This window comes from Phascolarctos cinereus, unplaced genomic scaffold (genome assembly GCF_003287225.1).
Source record: "Phascolarctos cinereus isolate Bilbo 61053 unplaced genomic scaffold, phaCin_HiC Scaffold_2;HRSCAF=192, whole genome shotgun sequence".
Classification (NCBI taxonomy): Eukaryota; Metazoa; Chordata; class Mammalia; order Diprotodontia; family Phascolarctidae; genus Phascolarctos; species Phascolarctos cinereus.
This window is the reverse complement of record NW_027555625.1, coordinates 227203135-227227085: the sequence shown is the minus strand read 5'-3', so window position 1 is coordinate 227227085 and position 23951 is coordinate 227203135. Positions and strand designations below refer to the sequence as shown.

The following is a 23951-nucleotide window of genomic DNA, read 5'->3' as shown; positions in this document are numbered from 1 at the left end:
GCTTTCCTGTCCAGGGCTGCCCGCTTCCTTCCCCTCCAGTCTTTTCTTCTCTCCTAAGGACAGACGGATCTTGGCCATATGGCTCTAGCCCCGTGCTGTGTTACATGGGGCATTTATTTGCGCAGTCGTGACTTCTCTCGATCTTCCCGCAAGCTGGGGCTGACCTCTCGCTCTCCCTGTCACTGAGCAGCCACTTGCCTGCTCAAAGACCCTGTTAAGTGGAAGCAATGTCGCTAGGGGGCGCTGTTTAAGGGTAGGCTCTACAGGAGATGTGTAAGGCCGTCTGACTGGGAGGGTACAGGTTTCCAGAGTTCTTCCCCGTAGATTGACCCGTTAGAGGGCACACTGCTAGAACGGTGGACTGGTATGGGATAAGTCCTGGGCTGGAAGAATGTTAGTGGCCAGGAGAGAAGAGGCTCTAATTCAGAGAGCTCTTGGTGAGGAATCACTTTTGTACCCCAGGATCTTCACATAAATTTAGGGGCTTGCCTGAGGCAAGAAGGAAAACCTTAGTTGCTTTGTATAATGTAATGTCACTGGGACTATTGAGGGCTACTCAGAAGACCTGAGTTCAAGTCTCACACATACTATTTAGGTGACCCTAGGCAAATCACAATCCCTCTGTTGTGTCTTTTTCCTTATCTGTAAAATGGGTATAGTAATGCTTGCACTTCCTCTCTAGTATTGTTTCAGGAAAGCACTGTGTAATAACTTACATTTCTGTAGCTCACAAAGCCCTTTCCTGGTAAACCCTGTGACCTGGTAAGTATATATATATATATATACACACATATATATACATACATATATATACATATATATACATATATATATGTATATATATATATATATATATGTAATTCTCCCAATTTGACAGATGAAGACTAAGTCTCAAAGAATTTAACTGACTTATTTTCTCATGACTTGCTATAGTCAGTAAGTTCCAGAATTAGGATTTGAATCCTGAGCCCAAGGTTCAAGATCTTTCTGTTTCATGTCCACTAACCCTTCCACTACATCACACAGAAATCTCAGTCCTTATTTAAAATGTTTTTTAGTCCCAACTTATAATTTTGCTGCTATAGAAAACTCCCTTTACCAATACACAATGGTCATGATTCTGCACCTTATCTTAGAAGAGTTGTCTCGGGGGCAAAGAAGTTCAAACTGCCCAGGTTGATATAGGGAGTACTTATCAGAGGCAACCCAGAGGATGGAGTGCCTGTCCTAGACTCAGGAAGACATGAGTTCAAGTCTGGGCTCAGACACTTAGTAGCTGTGTGACCCAGGGCAAGTCACTTAACCCTGTTTGCCTCACTTTCTTCATCTGTAAAATGAGCTGGAGAGGGAAATGGTAAACCACTCTAGTATCTTTGTCCAGAAAACCCTAAATGAGGTCATGATGTGACTGGAAAAATGACTGAACACCACATCAGAGGCAGATCTGATCTAACTCTAGTCTTCCTAATCTGGCCAGTTCCCTCTGTAATATGTCACTCTAACATCTCCTAGATTATTGTTATTAGTTTAATATATTACTATATTTATAGTTAGGAAGCTTGAGTTCTAGTTGCAGCTCTGTTGCCTGTTAGCTGTGATCAAGTCATTTCCCCTCTTCCCTGGGCCTTAATGTCCCAACCTGTGAAGGTGAGATGATATCTAAGATATCTAGGGGGAGGGTATTATTGTCAGGCCCTATGATTTTAACTTTTGCCTCCCATTCCAACTCCCAACCTACCACCAATAAACACACAGAAAGCCAGAGTTTAAGACATTTGACCCAGGCATCAGCCTGAATCATGCATTGTAGGGGTAAGCCCTTGGCAGCTCCAAGGATGCAGAACAGAACCGAGTACAGCAGCGCTTTACCCAGCGAAGTGCAGAAGGCCGACAGAGTGTTCTGGGGGCTGGTATGTGGATGCGTTTGGGCAGGCCCTCAAACCATGTCCAAGGTTTGCTAAAGTTCTGGGAGGTTGCTCTGTGGGGTTTGGGGAAAGTCTTCAAGACAATGAATCGAGAAGCCTTGGTGGCTTTGGCCTTGGAGTAGCAAGAGGAGATGGAGAAGGAGCAGCATTGACTTTTAGTCCTTGTCGTCTTCTTGGCCTCTCTCTTGGCCTTCTCCATCTTTGTTTTTGCCTTCTCTACTTTTGCATTCTTTGCTACCAGGTCTCCAATCTCTATGGGGGCTCTGTCCATTTCCATTAGTTGGGAGGAAGTACCACTACGGGTCCTAGAATGGTAACAGAAAGGGTGGAGGGTGGTCAATACAACAGAGACCCAAGCCCCAGAGTGGATCAAATACAGTTAGCCTTACTGCTGCACTCTTCCACTTTTTCCTCTCTTATCTCTCAACCTTAATCAAATCTGCTTTTGGGAAGGAGAAGGGATGCTCAATCACAGCCTGGACCCGAAATAGAAAATAATGTCATGTGGATACTTCTGTCATCAGAAGCAAAGACATGTTGTGTCAGAATAAGGTGGGAGAGGGGTGAAAAGGAGACTGGTGTAGGGGAGATTCAGGAGGCCTGGGTTAGAATCCTGACTCTACCACTAATTTAATGTTAAGCCTTGGGCAAAGCATTGAAGTTTTTTCCTCCTTTGTAAAATGAAGGGCTTGGACCAAGTGGTTCTTCATGTTTCTTCTAGCTATAATTGTCATGTTCTATGATTTTTTTTTGCTCCAACATTCTGTGTTGTAAGGCTCCCTCCTACCTCTGAATTTGTTTCATGATACCCAAGGGAAGAAGAAAGATGGGAAAGTGAGGAGAGAGAGAGAGAGAGAGAGAGAGAGAGAGAGAGAGAGAGAGAGAGAGAGAGAGAGAGAGAAAATCCCATTAAGCAAATCACTGAAGCTTTTAAATCTCAGGACAGTTTCTATCAAAAAAGTGACTGCAACACACTGTTCCCTCCAATGGGGCTAGACTCAGGTGGGGGGAAGCTTCATTTTAGTTGTGTTTGTCCTCTGGGAGCAGCAGCAACTGGGAAAATAAATATTTATTAAATGAATGCGTGAAAGGAGGAGAAGAGGTGTATGTGATAAGATGTGTGTAGGGGTGGTAGGGAGGGTCCTAGGTTCTATAGTAACTCTCTACTGAATATCCACAAGAGAGGTGGTAACTTGCCAGAGCGACTGTTAAGAGTAGACAGGCTGAGACTTGCTCAGAGCTATAGAATCATATAGTTAAAGCTGGAAGGAACCTTGGAGATCAACTAGTGCAACTTCACTGCACTCTTCCCATTTTACAGATGGAAGAACTGAGATGTCAGCCCAGGGAGGTTGTGATTTGCCCAAGGTAAGTTGCAAGAGCCAGGGTTCAAGCCCAGGTCCTCTGATAAGGACAAGTGTTGTTTACCCTAACCCCATACTGCCTTAAGTTCAGCTCAAGGTGGTTCCAGATCTAAGGTGTAAGTATGCAAAGGAATTCCCCAGGCTTCCTTTTTCTGAAGGAAAGATACCAACTTGTAAGAAGTAATACAGCAGGCTGCCTTCTACTTCTCTCGACACCACCCTCCTACCCTGGGGCTGTCCAGGGTACTAGAGCTGCCCAGAATTGAGAGCATTGGTAGTGTAGCCCTCAGCAGACAGGCAGACATGCTCCCCATGCGCTAAGGCAGACATGCTCCCCATGCACAGTGAGAGCCTTCATCACCTAGAGGAAACATGCAGTATCTGGGGCACTTGAAACAGCAGCTTCCAGCAGGACTTCGCCAGACTGTGGAGACCTATTACACGGGGATTTGACTTCTTTAACAGCTTGAGGAGTGACAGGTTCTTCATCACCTACACAGGAGGACACAAAGGGTTAGGAGAGACAGTCATGAGATTTCTTTGACCTTTCCCTATATTCTGCCTCTCCCCTTTCCATCCTAGCCCCAATCATTTAGACCTTGAGGACCCTTCAAGCCCGCTCAGCCTGTGGTTTAAAACAGTGTGAGAAGATAGCAGCAGCATATAGTGGAAACAAGCCTGGATTTGGAATCCAGAGATCTGTGTTCAAGCTGTCACTCTGACAGGAGCTCTGGGACCTTAAATAAGCCATTTGCCCTCTTTGGGGCTCAATTTTTTTTCTCTACAAAATCAGGGGGTTGAACTAGATTCCTCTAAGATTCCTTCCAAGTTCTAGGTCCCACAATAGGAGTTGATCTGCAGCCTGTTGGCTTGAAGATCTCTATGCTAGACCAGTTCAAAGGTTAAGGAGTTCTTGTAAAGAAAGATGGAGTGTGTGTCTCTTACCATCCTCAGCTGGTTTAGCTCAGCCTCCCTACCAGGTCTGGACCTCCTTTTCCACTGTTCCATACTTTGGACCTGGGGAAACAGAAGTTTTGGACAGATGTTATAGAAAGAGGAATTTCTATGTATTGCATAGCCTGGTCTCTTACATTCAATAACCCCTGATAACTTCTGGTGAGAAGTAGAGGTTCAGAGCCCAGCTTTGGTTCAATGGTAGGTATATATGGCAACTCCCCATGCTGTATTTTATAGGGTCATAGGATTTAGAGCTAAAAGGAAAATTAAGAGATCATCTATAACCATTATCTCATATTTCATATTAGGGCACAGGTGCCCTTAAGGGAGTTTAAATGACTTTCATAAGGTTACAAAGCTTGGAACTTGCACAGCCAAGATTCAAGCAGAGGTCTCCCAACTCCAAATTCAGTATTTTTCCCACTACTTTTCTAAGTTTTCTCCATGGCCTTGTTCTTGCCCCTGCTGAGCCCTGATCCCCTGGGGACTGACGGCCTCTTTGTGGCATGCATGATGATACCCAACCTTGGGAACAGGCCAGGTTTTCATTTTCCGTTCCACCGAGGGGCTAATTCTTGTTGGAGAGCAAGTAGTGTCTGATGGGGTAGGTTTAGTGCCAAGATAGGCCTGCTCCCCTCTCTGTAGAGGAGGTCAATGACTTGCTGTGGCTGGTGAGTTGTGACATAGATAAGGGTGCTGTGACCTCATGGAACCTTGTGATGCCAGAAATGTACCTCTGGTGGTGTCATACTTGGCAGGCGGGAGGCCCTGCCTTTGGGGGCAGACAGGTTAAAACTGGGAAATGAAATCCAGCATTTCTCCTAATGGGAAAATACTTATTCTGATACTTCAAAACATCTGGGCTTTCTTTGGTGGGGTGCTTCCTTCTACAATGACCCATATTAAACCCATTCCAAGCCTTCACAAATGGTTTCATAAGTTGCTGAGTTCATGAGTGCATGAGCTTTTCCCATGAACCTGAAGACAGGTTGGAATCATTCATCTTCTCTCTAGAAGTCAGAAGTGCCTGGTTATCTCCTTTCTCCCAATCTCACTTCAAACAAACAAACAAGCAAACAACAACAACAACAACAACTACACCCTTTATCCCCTAGGAGTCCAATAATAATAGGTTACATTTTATATAAAAATATCTTCCACAGTAATTACATTTCTATGAAAACATAATAATAGCTCAACTGTCTATAGCTACTTAAGGTTTACAAAGTGCTTCCTTACAACAATCCTATGAGGCAGGTAGTACAAGGATTATTATCCCCATTTTACAGATGAGGAAACTGAGGCTTGCAGAGAGGGAATGACTTGCCCAGGGTCACTTAGCTAATAAGATCAGGGCATGAAAATTTATACTGGGATCATAAACTACCTTCATATCCATTATCTGGTTTGATCCTTACAAAGAAAGCTTAGAAAAGAGCACTGGATTTCAAGTCAAAGGCTTTGGTTTTAGGTCTTGGTTCCATTAATTATTGCTTCTGTGGCCTTAGGCAAGTCTCTTCACCTATCTAGGCCTCAGCTTCATCTGTAAAATAAAAGGAATTTGACTCTATGATATGAAAGTTTCCTTCTAGCTCTAAATTCATTGATCCTTTATGATTCTTGTGAAGTATGCAGTGCCAAAATTGTTGTCCCCATTTTATAGGTGGAGAAACTGAGGGTTGGGAAGGTGAGGGTCATAAAGCTAATAAGAAGCATGAGTACATCCAGGTTCACTGCTTTTCCCCTGACACTACAGTGTCCCTTGCTATAACCCACTTGATTCACAGAATAAGACAATTACAGAATATCAAAGCTAGACTATAGAACATAGAATGTAATTGTAAATAGTGTGGTGAGGACTATGTTTTTTTGTTTGGCCCATTGTAGATTATGTGTGTCCACATGGGTTTGTCTAAATGTGGCTCAGAGGGAGGCAAGAATAGACATCTCTAGGGTCTCTTCCCCCAACCCTTCTCCAAAGGAGACTTTGATTCCTGCCAGGAAGTGAAGCAGGAGGCTTCGGATAGAGGCTAGCCACTCTTCTCAGGGAAAGGGAGTACCAGGCTGAAGTTAGATCTATCTGCTCCATTAAATATTGCCAGTCTAGGGAAAGTAATTTTCAGGTTGAAGCTAAACTTCTGATCTATGTTCCTTAATGGAGAAGGAGTGATCCAAGCTATATATCTGAAGCTTAACCCCTTTCCCACCAGATTGCCAGTTCCATAGTGAACACACAGAGCAAATAGCTAAGAAACCCATTTATCCAAGTTGATAGTAAAACAGAAATCAGAGATAATATACATATAAGCATAATATGTACCAGACAGTACAACTTGAATGTTCTCTCCTTTTGAGTGTGAGATAAATCAGTTCAATCAAGAGAGAGTCTCAGATCTCACTCAAGGGGGAATTCTCTAAAGTGTCTAGCATAGCAAGCTGGGGAGAAAGACATGATAGAGATTTGTCCACTTCTCTACAAGTTAATTTTTCCCAGAGTCTTTCTCTCTTCATGAATCTGAAGAGAGGTTGGAATCATTCATCTTCTCTCTAGAAGCCAGAAATGCCTGGTTATCTCCTTTCTCCCAATCTCACCAATTTAACCCTCCCCTCAGGCATTGAGTTACCAGTTTTTACCAATGAGGAGAGAGTCTTATACAACTACCCCTTTGAGCAAGGGTTACATTGGAAAGACCTTTAGAAATAATTTTGTTCAACTGCTCATTTTACAGAGGAAGAAACTGAAGCTCTGAAAGGAGACATGACTTCTCAAATTTTCACAGCCGGTAAGTGGCAAAGCCAGGATTTAAACCTAGGTCTTTTAATTCCATGTTCATGGTATAGGAGAAAGATCCTTGGTTTTGGAATCAAGGTCTGCTTGAGTTTGAGTCCTTTTTGCAGTACTGTCTGTACTGCAGTGGGTCTGGAAAACTATGGACTTCCTCTTCTGAGCTTTAGTTTTTTCCATCTGTAAAATGAGGACCAGATAATTTCAAAGGTCCTTCCAGTTTTGCTCCATTTTAAAAGATTCTTTCAAGGTGTAATGTAACCCCTAAGTGTTTCTCCCTACTTACCCTATGAGAATGTAAGCTCTCTGAACATAGGGATTGTTTCATTCATTGTATTTGTATGCTCAGTAGCATCTAGCACAGTTTCTTGAGCATAATAGATGCTTAATAAATGTTGCTTGCTTGATTGATTGCTGTCCTTACCACAAGTATCTCCTTTTCTTTTCCCTAATTTCTCCATCTGTTTAATCTTGGCTGACCAGCTGTATTCCTTTCTCTTGCTTCTTTCCCCTTTCAGGGAACTGATAGTTCAGTTATTTTTCTCATTCTACCACCTCAGTGGTCAAGTTCTATTTCAAAATTATTCTTCAAGACAGGCCAATTTATTAGGGGGAGGGAGCAGATCCACACACTTACAACCCTCTAGATCACAAGGAAAGAATTATAATCCCAGGAATAGCAGACGGGGAAAATCTTTTTTTTTAGAGGGGAAATTATTTTTTTAAAATGTTAATATTTTATTTTACCCCCAATTACATGTAAAAATAATTTTTAACATTCCTTTCTTAAAACTTTGAGTTCCAAATTTTCTCCCTCCCTTTCCACCTCATTGAGAAGGCAAGCAATTTGACATAGATTTTGCATGTGCAGTCAAACAAAACATATTTCCACACTAGTCATGTTGTAAAAGAAAAAAAAGACAAAAAAAGAAAAAAGAAAGTTAAAAAAAGGTATATTTTGATCTGCATTGACTCCATTAGTTCTTCCTCTGGAGATGGATAGCATTTTTCATCATAAGTACTTAGGAATTGTCTTGAATTATTGTATTACTGAGAATAGCTAAGTCATTCACGGCTGATCATTGTACAATATCGTTGTGTGCAATGTTCTCCTGGTTCTGCTTAGTTCATGTGAGTCTTTCCAGTTTTTTCTGAGAGCATCCTGCTCATCATTTTTATAGCACAATAGTATTCCATCACAATTCTATAGCACAACTTGGTCAGCCATTCCCAAATTGATGGGCATCCCCTTAATTTCCAATTCTTTGCTACCACTAAAAGAGCTGCTGTACATATTTTTGTACATGTAGGTCCTTTTCCTTCTTTTTTAAAAAATCTCTTTGTGATACAGACCTAGTAGTGGTATTGCTCAGTCAAAGGATATGCATGATTTTATAGCTATTTAGGCATAGTTCCAAATTGCTCTAAAAGAATGGTTGGATACTTACAACTCTACCAACAGTGTATTAGTGTCTCGGTTTTCCAATATCTCCTCCAACATTTGTCGTTTTCCTTTTCTGTCATATTAGCCAATTTGATAGGTGTAGGGTGGTAGTTCAGAGTTATTTTAATTTGCATTTCCCTAATCAATAGTGATTTAGAGCATTTTTTTACAAGACTATAGATAGGTTCAATTACTTTTTCTGAAAACTGTCTGTTCACATCACTTGATGATTTATCAATTGGGGATGCTTCTTATTTTTATAAATTTGACTCAGTTCTCTATATATTTGAGAGATGAGGTCCTTATCAGAGATACTTGCTGTAATTTTTTTTTCATAGTTATAAATATTGTGTATTTCAGAAAGGAAAAATCTTTAAGAGATAGGAGCTCTATCCACCAATGCAGATCTCCACCCACACACACATAAAATACAGGTGTTAAATCCTAGGGAGTAGCTTGAGGCACGTAGAGATTAAGTGACTTGCTCATGATCACTTTCTCATGTTGCTGTTGTTCATACCTCATTCTCAAAGATGGTGACATCTTGACTTGAGTCAATTGGATTTAAGCAAGGCAGAGTTGCACAAAGTGAGCAGCTTCACTCTTCCTCCAGAGTCATTGGAGTCCAGTGGCAAGACATAGGTCAAGCTGGTGCACTACCCTGGATGCAGTGGGAGACCTTGGCCTTTTTTTTTTTTAAGCTAAGGTCTTTCCCAGGTCTCAGTTTGTCTGAGGCAATGCCCGTTCAGTAACTAAAGGCTAGGTAAGAATTGAGGCAAAATATGGTCTAGATTGCCCTTAGAAAAGAATCAGTCTGGGTGAGAAAGACCTTCAGAGTTTCTGGCCAGAACAGAAGTAATTGCTATTTACACTCATCCTGAGCCATTTAAAACTCAAACAATGAACAAGTGAGGTTTGGCTTGGGACCTATTGTTGGCCAATCAGTGAGAGCCGGAGTGATTTGGATTTAAAGGCATAGTCAAGTAACTTCATTTGGATCATAATAGGCTTTATCAAAGCCTGTTTTTTTCAGAGCTATATTTCAGGAAATCATAAATGAAAACTACACAAGACAAAAGAGTTAATTGTCCCTGTTTTTCAGGAAAAAAAAAACCAAACAGTGATAAATAGGGAGGAAATCTATCCCTCAAACTCCAAGATCCTTTGTGAAGTATAAGTGATCAAAATTTGTATTCCTTTGGACAGAGTACCCACATGTAAGGATATCAGAGTGACTCCTAGTCTACTGTTCTAACTACTATGCCAGATTGCTTCATCATCAATTGTCTTTTTTTTTTTTGATGTGAACTTATGATTTCATAGGTGTGGGGAACTCCTCATATAGAAACTCTCTTCTCTAATGCAAATCAGCAACACATCTCTAAATCTTAGGTTAATTTACTTGCCTACTATCATGTAGCTGGTCTGCATCAGAGGCAGCACTTGAACTCTGGGAAGACATGGGTCTTCTTGATTCCAAGACTGGTCTTTTATCCACTTTGCCTACCTTTTGTCTTATACACGCATGCATGCATATATGCACACATATATACACATATACACATGTATGTACATACATATTATTGGTTGGTTGGTTGTTGCCCTTTGTTCTTGAAGAGGACCAAAATGACATCACTATGTTGGAGTCAAGGTACAGTGTGTCTGACTGTGGCTGATCAGATCAATATGAGTTCAGAAAGCTCTGCCGAGTTTGGCCACAAATAGTTGATATGAACAGTTGGAGTGGAGATGTCTCTAAATTTTCGCATCTCAAATTTCTTTTGAGCCACTGCAATCCTGCTTTGCTCATAGAGCACGGTGCCTTCTTTGATGTTGGCATGTCATGGTGGGCCATCTTGTGCCAGTGTCTCTCCCATGTCTCCCAATTGACTCCAAAGTTCTTCAGAGACCTTGAGAGTGTCCTTGTATATGTATATCTACATATGTATGTATAGCACATGTTTTGGGTTTACTATCCTAATCCCCATTCATACCAGTAAATCAAATCTCCTGGCTAAGTAGCAAGGGGTTCTGAGGGATTTTGTAGTACCGTAGCTCAAAAAGCCCCCACCTGTGTAGCCCCTATTGTGTATCATTTGATATCAATTAGCCAGCTAGGTTTAGATTTAATTAGCATTTACAAACAGATATTTACCAAAGTGGTATAGTAAGAACAGCTGAGGGGCAGCTAGGTGGCACAGTGGACACAGCACCAGTCCTGGAGTCAGGAGGACCTGAGTTCAAATCCAGCCTCAGACCAAACACTTGACACTTACTAGCTGTGTGACCCTGGGCAAGTCACTTAACCCCAACTGCCTAAAAATAAAAAATTTTAAAATAAAAAAAAATAAGTAAGAACAGTTGATACAAATGTTCCCCTCCACCACCTGCCTTTATTTGAGGGGATGCTCTCCCCAAAGAACATACAGACATATTGAATCCAGGGGAAAGTGGGCTCTAGCTTAAAGAATACATGTAGCAAAGGGGTAACTCATGGTTCCTGGTTGCTGGCAGTCCTTTCCTTCCATTTGTGGGCTCCCCATGAAGTTACCCTTGGATATGAGATAGCATTCTGCTGGACTCCTTGAAGCCACCTTTCTTCATTGTGTATACTTTGTCCTCCTCTTCCAATGTAGAAACTGCCATCAGCCACTACTGTTCCAGGGATACTGCTAGAACACTCGTGGAAGTCCAAAGTCTTCTGACCTTTTGCAATTTAAAAGGTCCTCCTCTGGTCAAGAGGGAGGAGAGACAGAGACTCTCATCTTCTTCCCATTCCTTTCCTCAAGTAATTCCCTCTCAGGGGCTTAGCTGAACCATTTCCACCACTAGATTGGCCTGCCACTACAATGCCAGGTTCTGAACTGGCTTGTTAAAAGCCCTGCAGGGTATGATTGAGTCTCTTCAAACAATATATTATATTATATTATTATATTATATCATATATTATCTAAGTATATATAGCATGTTGCTCTGGAAGGCTAAAAACCAAAGCTTCAGATCTGGCTCTGCCTCCAACTCACTGTAGGGCTGGGTAGGTCACTGCCCTGCTCTGAGTTTCAGTTTCCTCATTTGTTAAAGGAGAGGGTTGGACCAGATGATTTTAAAGGTCCCTTCTACCTCTAATCTAGCTCTGAAAGGGAGTTCTGTGACTACATTATCTCTAAGGTCTCAGATCTGTTATTTTAGTGCGGGGTTTCTTAATTGTGTGTGTGTGTGTGTGTGTGTGTGTGTGTGTGTGACGGACCTCTGGCTATCTGGTGAAGCCTGTGGACCCAATCTCAGAATGTTTTTAAATAGCTGTAGGGAATGCTATTTTTCAGCTAGAGATGGGGGAAATAAAGGTATAATTTTTGTCCCATTCAAATTCACAGACGCCTGAAATCTATCCACTGAGCCCCCAAGTTAAGAACCATGTCCTAGCAGAAAGAGAGACAAGCCGGTTAAGTCGGAAGGACTGTGTTCTTCTACCGGCTCTGCCACTTACTTGCTCTGTCACCTTTGGGCAAATGATTTTCTCTAACGTGGCTTCAATTTTCTTCCCTTTAAAATGAGATCGGACTAAGTGACCTCCAAAGCCTTTTCCAGCCTCAGAGGTCTTTAATTGTATAATTTGACGGTCGCTAAGGTCCCAGCCATGATACTAATACTATATTTCCCATCTGTCAGCTCCAGGCCTTGCTTCCCTAGTTCCTTCCACAGTGCCCTCTCTCGGTCCCTGAGTTGCTAAGCGCTCTTAGGCCAGCTGTGGGAGCCGGCTCTGGAAGGGTTTAGACACCGCCTCTCTCTCTCTTCCCCGGGAGCTCCGCCCTGGCTCAGGCTTCCTCCCTACCCAGTGCACCCGCAACGTCGATCAGAGATCGAAGAGTGGGAAGCTGTCTGGTGAGTCTTAGGGAGAGGCGGATGTGACCTGTCTTCGGTGCAACAGTGCACCTGTAATCTAGTAATGGGTAAGGGGAGGCGGGGTCACAGCTCATAGCAGTGTCTTATACGTTCCCACCAAAGCTCTGCGAACATACTGTGTACTCCTTCAGTTCCAGCCCCCACCTTTCAGTGCCTTGTGCCTTCTAGGGAAACGTCAAAGTGCCAAGAAACCATGTGTAAATGCGCGTATCTGTGTGTACAAGGAAAACGTGTGTGTGTGTGTGTGTGTGTGTGTCCATGTAACAAAGAAGATTTTGGGTGAGTGCATCAGTGTGTCTGATGGTCTGCATGGGAAATCATTTGTATTTTCATGTTGTTTGCTTGTGGACACGGTTGCTATGGGTGTATACATTGTATGTCCTTGGCTCACTGAATTGCCATGAGAAAAGTGCTTTGCAAACATTTTAAAGTAATATAGAGAAGTGTAAGTTATTATCCCAAATGTGAGTGTGCAAAGGAGAACATGTGTGTATCCTTATCTGATGAATGCAAAGGAGACGCTCGATCAGTATGCCTGTGTATTCAAAGTATATAAAGAAGACTGTGTCAATTGTGCTCGGGATACCAATTTGTTTGAAGGCTAGAAAAAATTACCGTGCGTCTAACTTTCTGACTTTCTGCCTTCTCAACTGGTGTGCTTATGTGGAGTTGTGTCCCTTCGGGAGGCTAAGTCTACTAGAGGGTCCGATCGTGAGAGTGAGGATCCCAAACACCCAGACCGAAAGGACTCTCCATCTCCCTCCAGCCCCACTTCCGCCGTCCGCTTCCTCCTAGTTCACTCTCCCTAGGCTGGTCCGCAGGGAGCCCTAGGCGACGCCGCCGGACGGGCGGAGCGTGGGTCGCTGTCTCCGCCAGGGCCACACCCCGCCTGGCGGGGCCCGCTCGCTCTCACGCCCACGCGGCCGCCGCCCCGTCGAAACTGCTCTCACCGGGCGCGCGGGCGCACACGCGCAGTGTTCCATCGGAGCCAGCGGCCCCCGGAGCGTCTCCTCGGACTCATCGGGAAGCCGAGGCCGCTTGGGGACTGGGACAGGAGCTGCCAGGCAGGTAGGAGAGAGCCCCGTTAAGGACAGGTGCGCCCTGGGTGAGGAGAGGAGTGGACAGGGAAGGCCCAATCGGGCAGCTGAGGGTCAAGCAGAAAGCTACCTTCTTGGTCTCTCGGTTCCCCCTCCCCCAACCACTCCTCGCCTTTTCCTTTTTTAGGGAAATTCTTTAGCTCTTGCTCTATCTGGAGCCTTTTGGGAGCTGCTATGGGTGGGGGAGGAGGGAGAAAGAGAACTTGCTGTCTCTGAGTCTGGGTCTCCAGAGCTCATCCCCTGCCCTGTCCCCTGCGGCGTTGTCAGTATCTCCTTCTCTCCCTCCTGTCACGTGCGCCTCCCCCAAGACCAGTAAACAAGGCTATCTACCTAATGTTCAACACCCCCCCCACCTTCTTCTACCCTCTTCTTCCCTACCTCCCTCTCTCCAGTCTTCGATATATTTATTGTCTTTCCTGCATTCCCACTGGCCTGGGGTCCCCAGCGCGGGGTGACGGGGAGGGTGGAAAATGATTTCTTAGGGAGGGGTGTTCCTGGGCCCAGCTCAGCCCCCTCCCCCTCTTTTTCCACCCCTAGCTAGCGCCCCTGCGGGGCTCAGGGGTATTTTTAGCTCGGTGACCTGGGCGGCTGCTCTAAGAGCTTTTCCCAGGGATCCTAGTTACAGCAGTTCTCCCAGTCCCCAACCTTTCCCTGCTGCCAAATCTCCTGCCCCACTCTGACTTCCTCTACGCCCTTGCCATCTCCATATTTCGGGGTCCTACCCTCCCTGACTGGCCTCCACCTAGACTCCTGAGCCCCTCAGGTCCTGTTGATCTCATTCAGATGGGCTGGGGACCTGGCTGTTTCAGATGATAAGCAGATAACCTAGAAGGACATATTACTGGGAAAGGGTGTGTCTCCATCCTAGGACCAGGGATAGAGAGCCAGAACTCTGTTCTTAGGGGAAACCCCATAGATAGCGGGAACTCTATTCTAGTGCCCCTTTTCAAAGATGGAAGGTACCTTCTAACTCTGACATTTAATATCATGAAGTCTCTTAGATATAAGAAGGTACCCAGAGAAATCAGAAGAATTGAATTTAGCATTCATTTCCCTAGTTCCTTTTCATCCCCATACTCAAATAACCTACTCTGCCAATAGCTTCCTGATATTAGGCAAGTGACTATAAGTTTCCTGTACCTCAGTCTCCCCTTCTGTAAAGGAATAGTGTTTGGGCCAGATGATCTCTAAACTCATTTTCATCTCTGATGTGTTAAATCTCTTCTGGCTCTGACATAGATTCAGTCCTTAGGTGTACTGATATTCTGTGTTCTAAGGTCTGTTTTGTAGTTTTAACTTTCTATAACAGTTCACATTTATGGATTCCTTTACAGTATATAAACTGATGTCCTCACAGATACTGAATATCTTCACTTTAAAAACGAATAAACTGAAAATTTCAGAAGCTCAGACTATATTATTCTTTCTGTGGAAACATATAGGCAGATCCCAATCCATGTCCAGGTTCTTAATTTTCTTCTTATGTCCTGGCCTTACTAATGTGAGCAAGGTCTTTCAGACCTTTTTGTCCTGGTCCTGTTCATCCCATCTGGCCCAGCCCTTAGACTTCACAGTACTATAGCATTTGGCAGAGCTCCCCCGATAAGAAGCAGCTTCTTCTGCAGAGCCAGCTTCCCCCCTAGCGGTGCCTGGGACGGTCATCCCTTTTGTGGGAGCACAAGTCAGCTTCAGTATGGAAGGACAGATTGTATGTGTCTGAAGAGAGAGATGGAGATAGAGAGAAATGGACTCAGGAGGGAAGTCAGGTTAGGATAGGGGGATGTAGGTTGGAGCCAGAGATGAGGCTGGGTGCTATGGTGACCCAAGCACAAGGTTAAGTCAAATGTCCAATCTTTCTGTATCCCACCATGATTTAGAATCATAGGAATTAGAATGTCAAAGCCAGAAGAAACTTTAGAGATCATCTAGTCCAATACCCTCATTTGACAGACAGGGAAACTGAGGCCCAGGAACTTGGCTAAGATCATATAAGAAATTAATGGCAGAGCCAGAACCAAGACCCCTAGGTTACTTGGTTCACAGTCCAGTGCTCTTTTCACCATAGCATGCTGCCTCCTTACTTTGAGGGGCTTAACCTCCTTTCTATTCCCACAGGAGCCAGCATGGATACCAATTCCCGGGGAGCCCTGGACAGGCAGCAGCTCCGCCTTCGAGATCGACAGAAGTTCTTTGAGGAAGTTTTCCAGCAAGACTCAGAATTCTTCTTCCCTCTATCTCATCTTCACCTTGAGTCCCGGAGACGTGAGCATAGCTAGAGGGGGATGGGGTGTGTCATCCTGGTATGGGGGAAGGAAACAACCACAACGCTCAGGAGCCAGCTTGTTGCTTGTCAACAAGTATTTACTAAACATTCACTATTACTAAACACTCACAGGAACTGTGTTGTACAATGGGGATCCTAAGAAAGGGCAAAACACAGTCCCTGTCTTTAAGAAGCTGACATTCTAGTGGAGGAGACAGCATGGAAACAACTATATACTTATGAGATACATACAGTATAAGTAGGAGGTGGGAATCTCAGAAGAAAGGAATTATGGGAAGGGGGAGAGGACCAGGAAAGTCCTCTGCAGAAGGTAAGATTCGAGTTCAGTCTTGAAGGAAGCCAAGGAAGCCTAGAGGTGAAGGTGAGGAGAGAGAACATTCCCAGCATGTGGATATCCCATGAAAAGGGATGGAGTTGGGAAATGAGGTGTTGCATTTGAGTAACAGCAAGAAGGCCAATGTCTCTGGGTCATAGTATATGTAGAAGGGAGTAAAATGTAAGAAGAGGAAAAAGGTAGGAATGGACCAAGTTGTTAAGAGCTTTAAAAGCCAAATGGAAGATTTTAGAGGTGATAGGGAGCCACTGGCATGTACTGAATAGGAGTGACATCGGAGCAGCTAGGTGGCACAGTGGATAGAGCACTGGCCTTGGATTCAGGAGGACCTGAGTTCAAATCCAGCCTCAGACGCATAACACTTCCTAGCTGTGTGACCCCAGTGGGCAAGTCACTTAACCCCAAATGCCTCACCAAAAAAACAACAACAAAAAAACCAACCAGGAGTGACATGGTCAGATCTGCACTTTAGGAAGATCAGTAGTTGAGTCAAGGATGGATTGGCTGTGGGAAGACTGGAGGCAAGGCCCTGGTCACCACTGAGAGACTACTGCTCATGATTTCATTTCACTTCTGAAGATTCTGCATTAGGACCTTCCTTAGCCTCTCAGCCTTGGTGGCTGACTTTTTAAACCTCTTCCCAACTGTCTATAAAGGATCAGTTCATTAGCTTGTTATGACCCTCACATAATCTGACACCAAGATCCGAGTCCAACATTACTTCCTGGTCCTTGACTTTGTGCCTTCTCTGACCAAACTGGATGTCTTTCTCCCAAGCCTGGAATAGCCTGTATCCATATCTCTACTTTTTAGAATCTTCTTTTAAGACCCAACACAGGTGCTACCCTTCCTCAAGCCTTCCCAGATTATCTTTCCTCCTCACATTTCTCAGGTGACTGAAATCTCTCTGTCTGTCTCTTTCTCTCTCTGTATCTCTCTCTCTCTCTCTCTCTCTCTCTCTCTCTCTCTCTCTCTTCTCTCTCTCTCTCACACACACACACACACACACACACACACACACACACATTCCTGTGTACTTAATAATTTTGTGGGAGTAGCTATTATAGATACTCGTGTACTTATTCCATCTGTCACGAGAGTGTAAGCTCCCTGAAGACAGGGATTTTGACTTCATCATCGTATCCTCAGCACAGAGCAAAAGACTCTGTGTCAAGCAGTTATTTAATAAACCTTAGTTGAATCTGGATGGAATTGAATTGCTGTTCCTGATTCCCCAGTGTCCTAGAGGGTGGATCAGTTCCAGATCCCCTTTGAGGTAGTTCAGTTCAACAAACATTTGTTAACATAGATATATTGAATGAACAGAACTATCCTTGGCATCTTTCCTGGATTCTCCTTGTCTCTCTGATCTACTCCTTGCCTGCATTTTGTTCCCTTCTGGAGCAATTCCAAAGTCCTCTTGGAAATACAAAGACAAAGGAAAGCTCCTTTCACCAGTCATTAAACAATTGTCAAGGACTTGCTGTGAATGTTGCACTGTCCAAGGTGCTGGGAGAGAGCCAGTTTACATAAAACTCCCTGCCCTCACAAAGCTTACAGTGGAGTGTGGGACAAAGCAAAACAAATAACAGTAAATACACTATGTAATACAGAATTTGACACTTATTAACCTAGGGCTTGGGCCGATCACTTCCCTTCAGTTTACTCATCCCCATTTGTTTTGGGTTTTTTTTTTCCTTTTTTGCTTTTTTGGTGGGGCAATCAGGGTTAAGTGACTTGCCCAGGTCATACAGCTAGTAAGTGTCAAGTGTCTGAAGCTGGATTTTAGTGAAGGTCCTCCAGACTCCAAGGCCGGAGCTCTATCCATTGCACCACCTAGCTGCCCCGCTTATCTCCATTTAAAATGGGGATAAGAATATTTGCATCACCTTCCTCATTAAGGTTGTTGTGAGGGCAACAGCTTGTGAACACTGAAATATCATAGAAATGTGAGTTATTATTATTGTTATTAACACAACTATTTATTCTCATATTACATGATAAACACATTAAAAAGCTCCTATGTCTTCTAACTTTCTTTAGTGTAGGAGATTGAAATCTTTAGTAAAAGAAAAACATGTCTAATAATAATTGCTAACATTTACAAAGCACTTTGTTGTTTATAGAGCAATTTAAATCATCATGAATTATCTAAATTTATCTTTATGGCAACGCTGTGAGGTAGCTTGTGTTAATACCTCCATTTTAGAGATAAAGAGACAGAGGCCCAGAGAGATGAAGTCACATAGTGAGTCAGTAGAAGAGCCCAAAGTACATGTCTTTTGTCTCCAGATGTGGCACATGGCACTGCTGAGCCCTTCCTGGCAAGGGGTGGCTTGGACTGGTGTGGTAAGAAGAATCTGGGGTACAGAGTTGGCTCTTTTCTCCTGGGCACAGTGGAATTGGCGGGTCTTCAGTGTAACTCACTTGCCTGTCTTCCCAGCTCCCATAGGCAGCATCTCTTCTATGGAAGTGAACGTGGACACACTGGAGCAGGCCGAATTGATTGACTTTGGGGACCCTGATGCTTCAGATGTGTTCTTGCCCTGTGAGGAGCTCCCATCCACCCCACAGCCCCCCACCATATCTGGTATGTCTTCTGCCCTCGGGGCCTGTGGCTTCCACAGTCCTCCTCCCAACTGAGGAATCTGCAGTGGCAGGACATGGACATGTTTGGTTTGGAGAAGATAACACTTAGAGGGCTAGGGCAGGAATGATAGCTATCTTCCGGTATCCCAAGGACCATCTTAGGGAAGATACAACATATTTATTCTTGGTGGTCCCAGGGAGAAGACTAGGACCAGTGGAAGTAGGGATGTGGTTTATAACAAAAGCACTGCGTTTGAATCCTTGCTCTGCTATTTACTGTCTATGTGACCTTGGGCAAATCACTTAACCTCTCTGTGCCTCAGTTTCCTCCATTTAAAAGGAGAGAGTTGTACTAGTTGATCTCTCTAAGTACCTTTCCAGCTTGGAATTCCGTGATCCTAAAAGAGCTTCCTAATTAGATGAGCTAGTAAGTTCCCTAGAGGCAGCTAGATGGATAGATCCCTGGACCTGAGGTCAAGAAGACCCGAGTTCAAATTGGGACTCATACACTCCCTAGCAATGTGACCCTGGGTAAGTCTCTTAACCTCTGATTTCCCCCTCTGTAAACTGGGAATAATAATAGTACCTGCCTCTCACAGTTGTTGTGAATATTAAAATGAAATAATATTTGTAAAGCACTCTGCAAATATTAAATTATTCTAAGTATCATCGTCATCTTTAAGATCATAATTATCATCTATTATTCCTTGTCACTGGGAAGGCTCAGTCAAGCAGGAAGCTCCCTCTCCCTCTCCCTCCTCCACTTCAGGTGGGGGCTGAATGCCCATTTGTCAGACAGTGCAGCCTTCGCAGGGTTCCTGCTCGAAGACCAGTTGCCTCACTGCACTCTCAGATGCCTCCTAGCTCTGAGTGTGTGCTGCTGCCCAAGCACAGTTATCCTGGTGCTCTGGTAGTGACGAGCAGCAGGCATCTCTCTCCATCTCCCCCACTGGGCTGTGTGTTCAAGCTTTGGGAAACAATAGGACCTCGGGTAAGGGAGGTGGAGGCAGTGTTGCTAAAAATTTTGAGTTTTCCTTTGCCAAATTTTCAGGAAAAGCCTCTTTGCCCTTTGTTAATTGTAAGATAAACAGATGGCCAGCCCTCCTTCCACTCTTCCTCTGGCCCTGCTAATTACAGAGCCAGATTGGTCAGTATAGAGAAAAAGAGGCAGCTGGCAGGGACTGTGGTGTGTCTCCTTGGCTTCAGCTCCTGTTTGCTGTCCATTGCCCTTTGGATCTTCTCCACGTAGAATAAGGTTATATTGTGGAATGAGCACCCAACAGTCTGAGTAATGGTTCTCCTCCTGCAGATCTAAAGGACTGAACTGAAATAGGCACTTTGTGTTAGAGGTGAAAAAGGTCTGAGAGATCCACGCCCTCATTTTATTTAGAGGGAAGGAAACTACTTGTCCAAGGTCATACAGAGAATAAGTGACAGTCTGGCTTCAGACCCAGAGGAACTAGTTCCACCTCAGAATACCCAAGATGACCTCAGAGAGAGGAACTCAAGAATGAAGCTCTAATGAGAATTTTGAGTGGCCTGGCACCTGGGTGGGGGAGGCTTTTTTTGGCAAGCCGCCTTTCCTGGCAGTGGCAGGATGGTGCTGGAGCCACCCCCACCCCCTGGGAGGCCCCACCTGCTGCAGAAAGCAGGCAGCTGGCTCTGTGACTCAGGCCTGGAGGAGGAGGAGGAAGCAGGATACAATTAGCAAATACAATTACTGACATGGCTAGGACTACCAGTCTTCTCCTCCTATTATCACTCAAGCAACAAGCTCCTCTTCTCCCTCTTGCTCTTGGGATTCAGTTTAACCTGGTTTCCTAGAATTCCAAAATATCAGAGCTGGAAGGAGAGGACTTAGTGAAGAACATGAGACATAGAATGTCAAAGTCTCTCTATTTTACAGAGTAGGGCGAGTGAGGGGAAGTGATTCCCCAGAGGTCACAGAGGAAGGTAAGTAATAGCAGAGCTGGTACCCACTCCCACTTCATGGCTTTTCCAACTATACCAAGAAGTAAACCTGTGGGAGAAAAACCTTTGAATAACTGGCATAACCGTGTTCTAGAATAGGAGTTCTTAACTGGAGATCCTTGATATTTTGGTAACAACGTTTTAGGATAATTGATTTCTTTTGTAATCCTGTGTGCTTTATTTATGCATTTAAAAACATTATTCTGTGAAGGGATCCATAGGCTTTACTAGACTGCCCAAGGGTTCAATGATGCAAAAAAGGTTAAGAACCCCTATTATAGGGAGTGACAATTGTACATTGTATGATTGATTGATTGATTTTTTAAAAAAATGTTAAAAAATTTTTAAAGAAGCAATTGGGGTTAAGTGACTTGCCCAAGATCATATGGCTAATAAGTGTCTGAGGCTAGATTTGAACTCATGTCCTCATTTCAGGGCCAGTGCTCTATCCACTGTGCCACCTAGCTGTCCCACAATGTATAATTTATGCTGGTCCCCATGAAGCTCCTAGTGGGGAAGGGTCACTGCCCAGATGGAACCCTTTATACCACACTGTTAAGAAACCAAATGCTCCGTAGGTCTGTCTTGTCCTGCCTGGCTACTGACCAGTGCTTCTTTTTGATTAGGTGTAGGTGACCACCCAGAGGAACTGAACCTGCAGAGGCCCCCATCAGACAGGACCATGTCAAGGACCTCTTCTTCCTCTTCTTCCACTGAACTTAATAGCCCAGACCTGATTGGAGATGGTGTGGACACGCCTCTGGCACAGTCTGATGAGGAAGATGGTGGTGCAGAGCCTGCAGCCTGCAGCTAGCAGTGGCTGCTCCCCTTTGGACTGCACCATATGGGGCCTGGTCACAGCCTAACTTCGAACCCCAGCCCTTGCTAGGAGCCTTTGGGGAGAAGGCCCGACCCTTCCCCGAGCAGTTGGCCCCAGAGGGAGAAGACTATGCAGCCTTCCAGAAATTAACTCTCTCCTGCTTTTCTGCTAATGCTTGCCGGCCTCCACTGCACATATCTACTCATGACCTACATAGGCAACGATTGAATTGGGGGATGTGGGGAGAGGTGGAAGGTAAGGTAGGACAGTACCCACACCACACTTCAGATGGGCCAGAGAAACCATCCCACTCTCTTTTTAGTGGACTTGATCAAGAGGACTTGTGGATGTAAATGTGCTCCCCCACTTCCTTTTCTCAGTGAAATGCTACACAAACCCCTCCTTTCCTCTCCTTCTTAAAACGATAGATCTGCTATCCTGCTTTCTCATTTCTCCCACTGTTGTGCTTCATTAATCTTCTCACCTTATTTCACATATTGAAAAGCCATCCCAAACAGTCCCACTTGACTTTTTGTCTCTTTCTAAGCACAGCCAATGGGGTCCAGGATGGTCATTTCCTAGTCTTATTTCCAGGCCTTCCTTTACCCTGAAGAGACTGACCCTCTCCAGCTCAGTGTGAGGCCTCACGGCTACCACATTGCCAACACCAGCTCACTATCTATGGGGGGATGATGTGTTTGGGCAAAACTTAGCAGCCCCTCCTGGGACCTGGATCCTCTATCCCCAACCAGCAAACCTTGGTGCTGAGACTATTTCCTGTGCAGCCAAAGGGGCAGTGGCTGACCCTCCAGGGGCAGGGTCTGCAGTTTTGTTTCTCTCGGCCCTGAATCTCCTTACAGGAGGGACAAAGCCTCAGGGGGCACTTTAGCAGTCTCTCTTCTCAAACCTGACCACTCATTGCTTCATCACCAGTCTCACAGCAGGGCCAGTGCCTGTGGTCTGACTAGGACCATATAATTGTAGGATTTAGAACTAAAAGGGACCTTAGGTCATCTAGTCCGATTCCTTCATTTTACAGATGGAGAAATTGAAGTCCAGAGCCATTAAAGTGGCATGTCCAAGGCTATTCAGGTAGGAAGTAGTCCCAGGCAGGTAGTAGTGACCCTGCACTCAGTGCCACACTGCTTCCGCTCCACAGCTCAGCTTTGATGCCTCCCCCGCCATTCTTTTCCATGGGGTTCCCATTGTGGATGGCTAGAGACCAGCATGTCTGGGCTGCTGCTACAGCGGACCGTGGATTAATAAATCTTTTGATTCCAGCAGGCATGTGCTATCATTAGCCTTCTGAGTGTGTGTGTGTGTGTGTGTGTGTGTGTAGCAGCATCTCAGTCACTCCCTGATAGCACAGGAATGTTGATGGGTTTATGGGGCCTTTGTGCATGAATCAGAGTCGATTCTAGCACAAAGGAGGTAACCTTCCTGCTGTCCTCTGCTGTCATTAGAACCCACTTACAGTATTGTATCTAGTTTAGGAAGTCACATTTTAGGAAAGACAAGGAAGCATGGAACAGGGATAGAGGACCACCCTGGAGTTCAAAGACTTGGGGGTTCACATCCTGCTTTTGACCACAGGAAGTCAATTAATTTCTTAGTGCTACAGGTAAATCTCTTAAGACTATAAATTACAGACAAACTGGTCTGCATCAATGAAAGGAAAAGCTACAGTGTAGCCACTACACCAATTAGTAGGCAGATAGATGGTGGCTGTAGTGCACAGAGCACTGGGCTTGGAGTCAGGAAGACCTGAATTCAAATGTGACCTCAGACACTTCCTAGCTATGTGACCCTGGGCAAGTAACTTTTAACTTCTGTCCGCTTCACTGCAAAATGGGGGGTAATAATGGCACCTATCTCCTAGAGTGGTTGTGAGTATCGAATGAGATTTTTGTAAAAAAAAATGCTTTGTGTAGTGCACATAGTAGGCACCATATAAATGCTAGCTATGATGATGAAGAAGAAGAAATCATAGGTGAGGGTGAGGAAAGCTAAAACATGCCCAGAGCTTTTAAACCTGGTGAAAGATTGGATGTGGGGAGGAGGGTGGTTGATCAGTAATTGGCCTCAAAGGGCAAAAACAGGACCAAATGGAATTTAGCCAGATTTTTGTTTCTAAGTTAGAAAAAAAAGCCTTAACAATTAGATCTGTCCAGCAGTTCAAGAGGCTGGCTTAGGAGAGAGTTGAGTTCCCCACTGTTAGAGCTATATCAGTATTGTGATGTTTTGGGAAGGGGTTGGTTTAGATCACAGACTCATAGTGCTAGAGCTAGAAAGGACCTTAGAAATTATCTAGTTCAATGTCTTTTTTTTTTCCAGTTGGAAACTAGGCCTTAGAGGGAGGAAGTTGACTTGCCCAGTGTCAAATCTAAGAACTAGAACCTGAACTCAGGTTTTCTGACTCCAAGTTCAATGTTCTTTTTTTTTTCCTTCCACCCCGTGCTGCCTTCTAGATTCATACCT

The 23951-nt window shown here is 44.4% G+C and overlaps 2 protein-coding genes across 3 annotated transcripts; one reads left to right on the top strand and one right to left on the bottom strand.

The window, feature by feature from the left end:
* Window positions 1-1797: 1797 nt before the first annotated feature.
* Window positions 1798-4905, bottom strand: TP53TG5 (TP53 target 5). The gene is made up of 4 exons (XM_020983739.2): window positions 4772-4905; window positions 4235-4306; window positions 3651-3781; window positions 1798-2230 (listed from the first exon to the last, which is right to left on the bottom strand). The coding sequence occupies exons 1-4, from the start codon at window positions 4793-4795 to the stop codon at window positions 1798-1800; spliced, it is 660 nt and encodes a 219-aa protein (XP_020839398.1). The 5' UTR covers window positions 4796-4905.
* A 7379-nt stretch (window positions 4906-12284) lies between these two features.
* DBNDD2 (dysbindin domain containing 2) lies at window positions 12285-22753 on the top strand. Of its 2 annotated transcripts, none has more exons than XM_078149844.1 (4): window positions 12285-12357; window positions 15591-15737; window positions 18537-18683; window positions 21280-22753. In XM_078149844.1, the coding sequence occupies exons 2-4, from the start codon at window positions 15599-15601 to the stop codon at window positions 21465-21467; spliced, it is 474 nt and encodes a 157-aa protein (XP_078005970.1). In that variant the 5' UTR covers window positions 12285-12357; window positions 15591-15598; the 3' UTR covers window positions 21468-22753. The 2 variants fall into 2 exon arrangements, with proteins under 2 accessions (XP_078005970.1, XP_020839743.1); XM_020984084.2 differs by lacking the exon at window positions 12285-12357 and adding an exon at window positions 13197-13446.
* Window positions 22754-23951: the final 1198 nt, after the last annotated feature.

Bases quoted from the DNA above. Each gene is read 5' to 3' on its own strand.
- TP53TG5 (XM_020983739.2), bottom strand. From the start codon at position 4,795: ATGAAAACCTGGCCTGTTCCCAAG. The intron at 4,307-4,771 runs GTTGGGTATCAT...CTGTTTCCCCAG, and splicing joins AAACCTGGCCTGTTCCCAAG to GTCCAAAGTATGGAACAGTG. The intron at 2,231-3,650 runs GTGATGAAGGCT...TTACCATTCTAG, and splicing joins ATACTGCATGTTTCCTCTAG to GACCCGTAGTGGTACTTCCT.
- DBNDD2 (XM_078149844.1), top strand. From the start codon at position 15,599: ATGGATACCAATTCCCGGGGAGCCCTGGACAGGCAGCAGCTCCGCCTT. The intron at 15,738-18,536 runs GTGAGCATAGCT...CTGTCTTCCCAG, and splicing joins TCACCTTGAGTCCCGGAGAC to CTCCCATAGGCAGCATCTCT. The intron at 18,684-21,279 runs GTATGTCTTCTG...CTTTTTGATTAG, and splicing joins ACAGCCCCCCACCATATCTG to GTGTAGGTGACCACCCAGAG.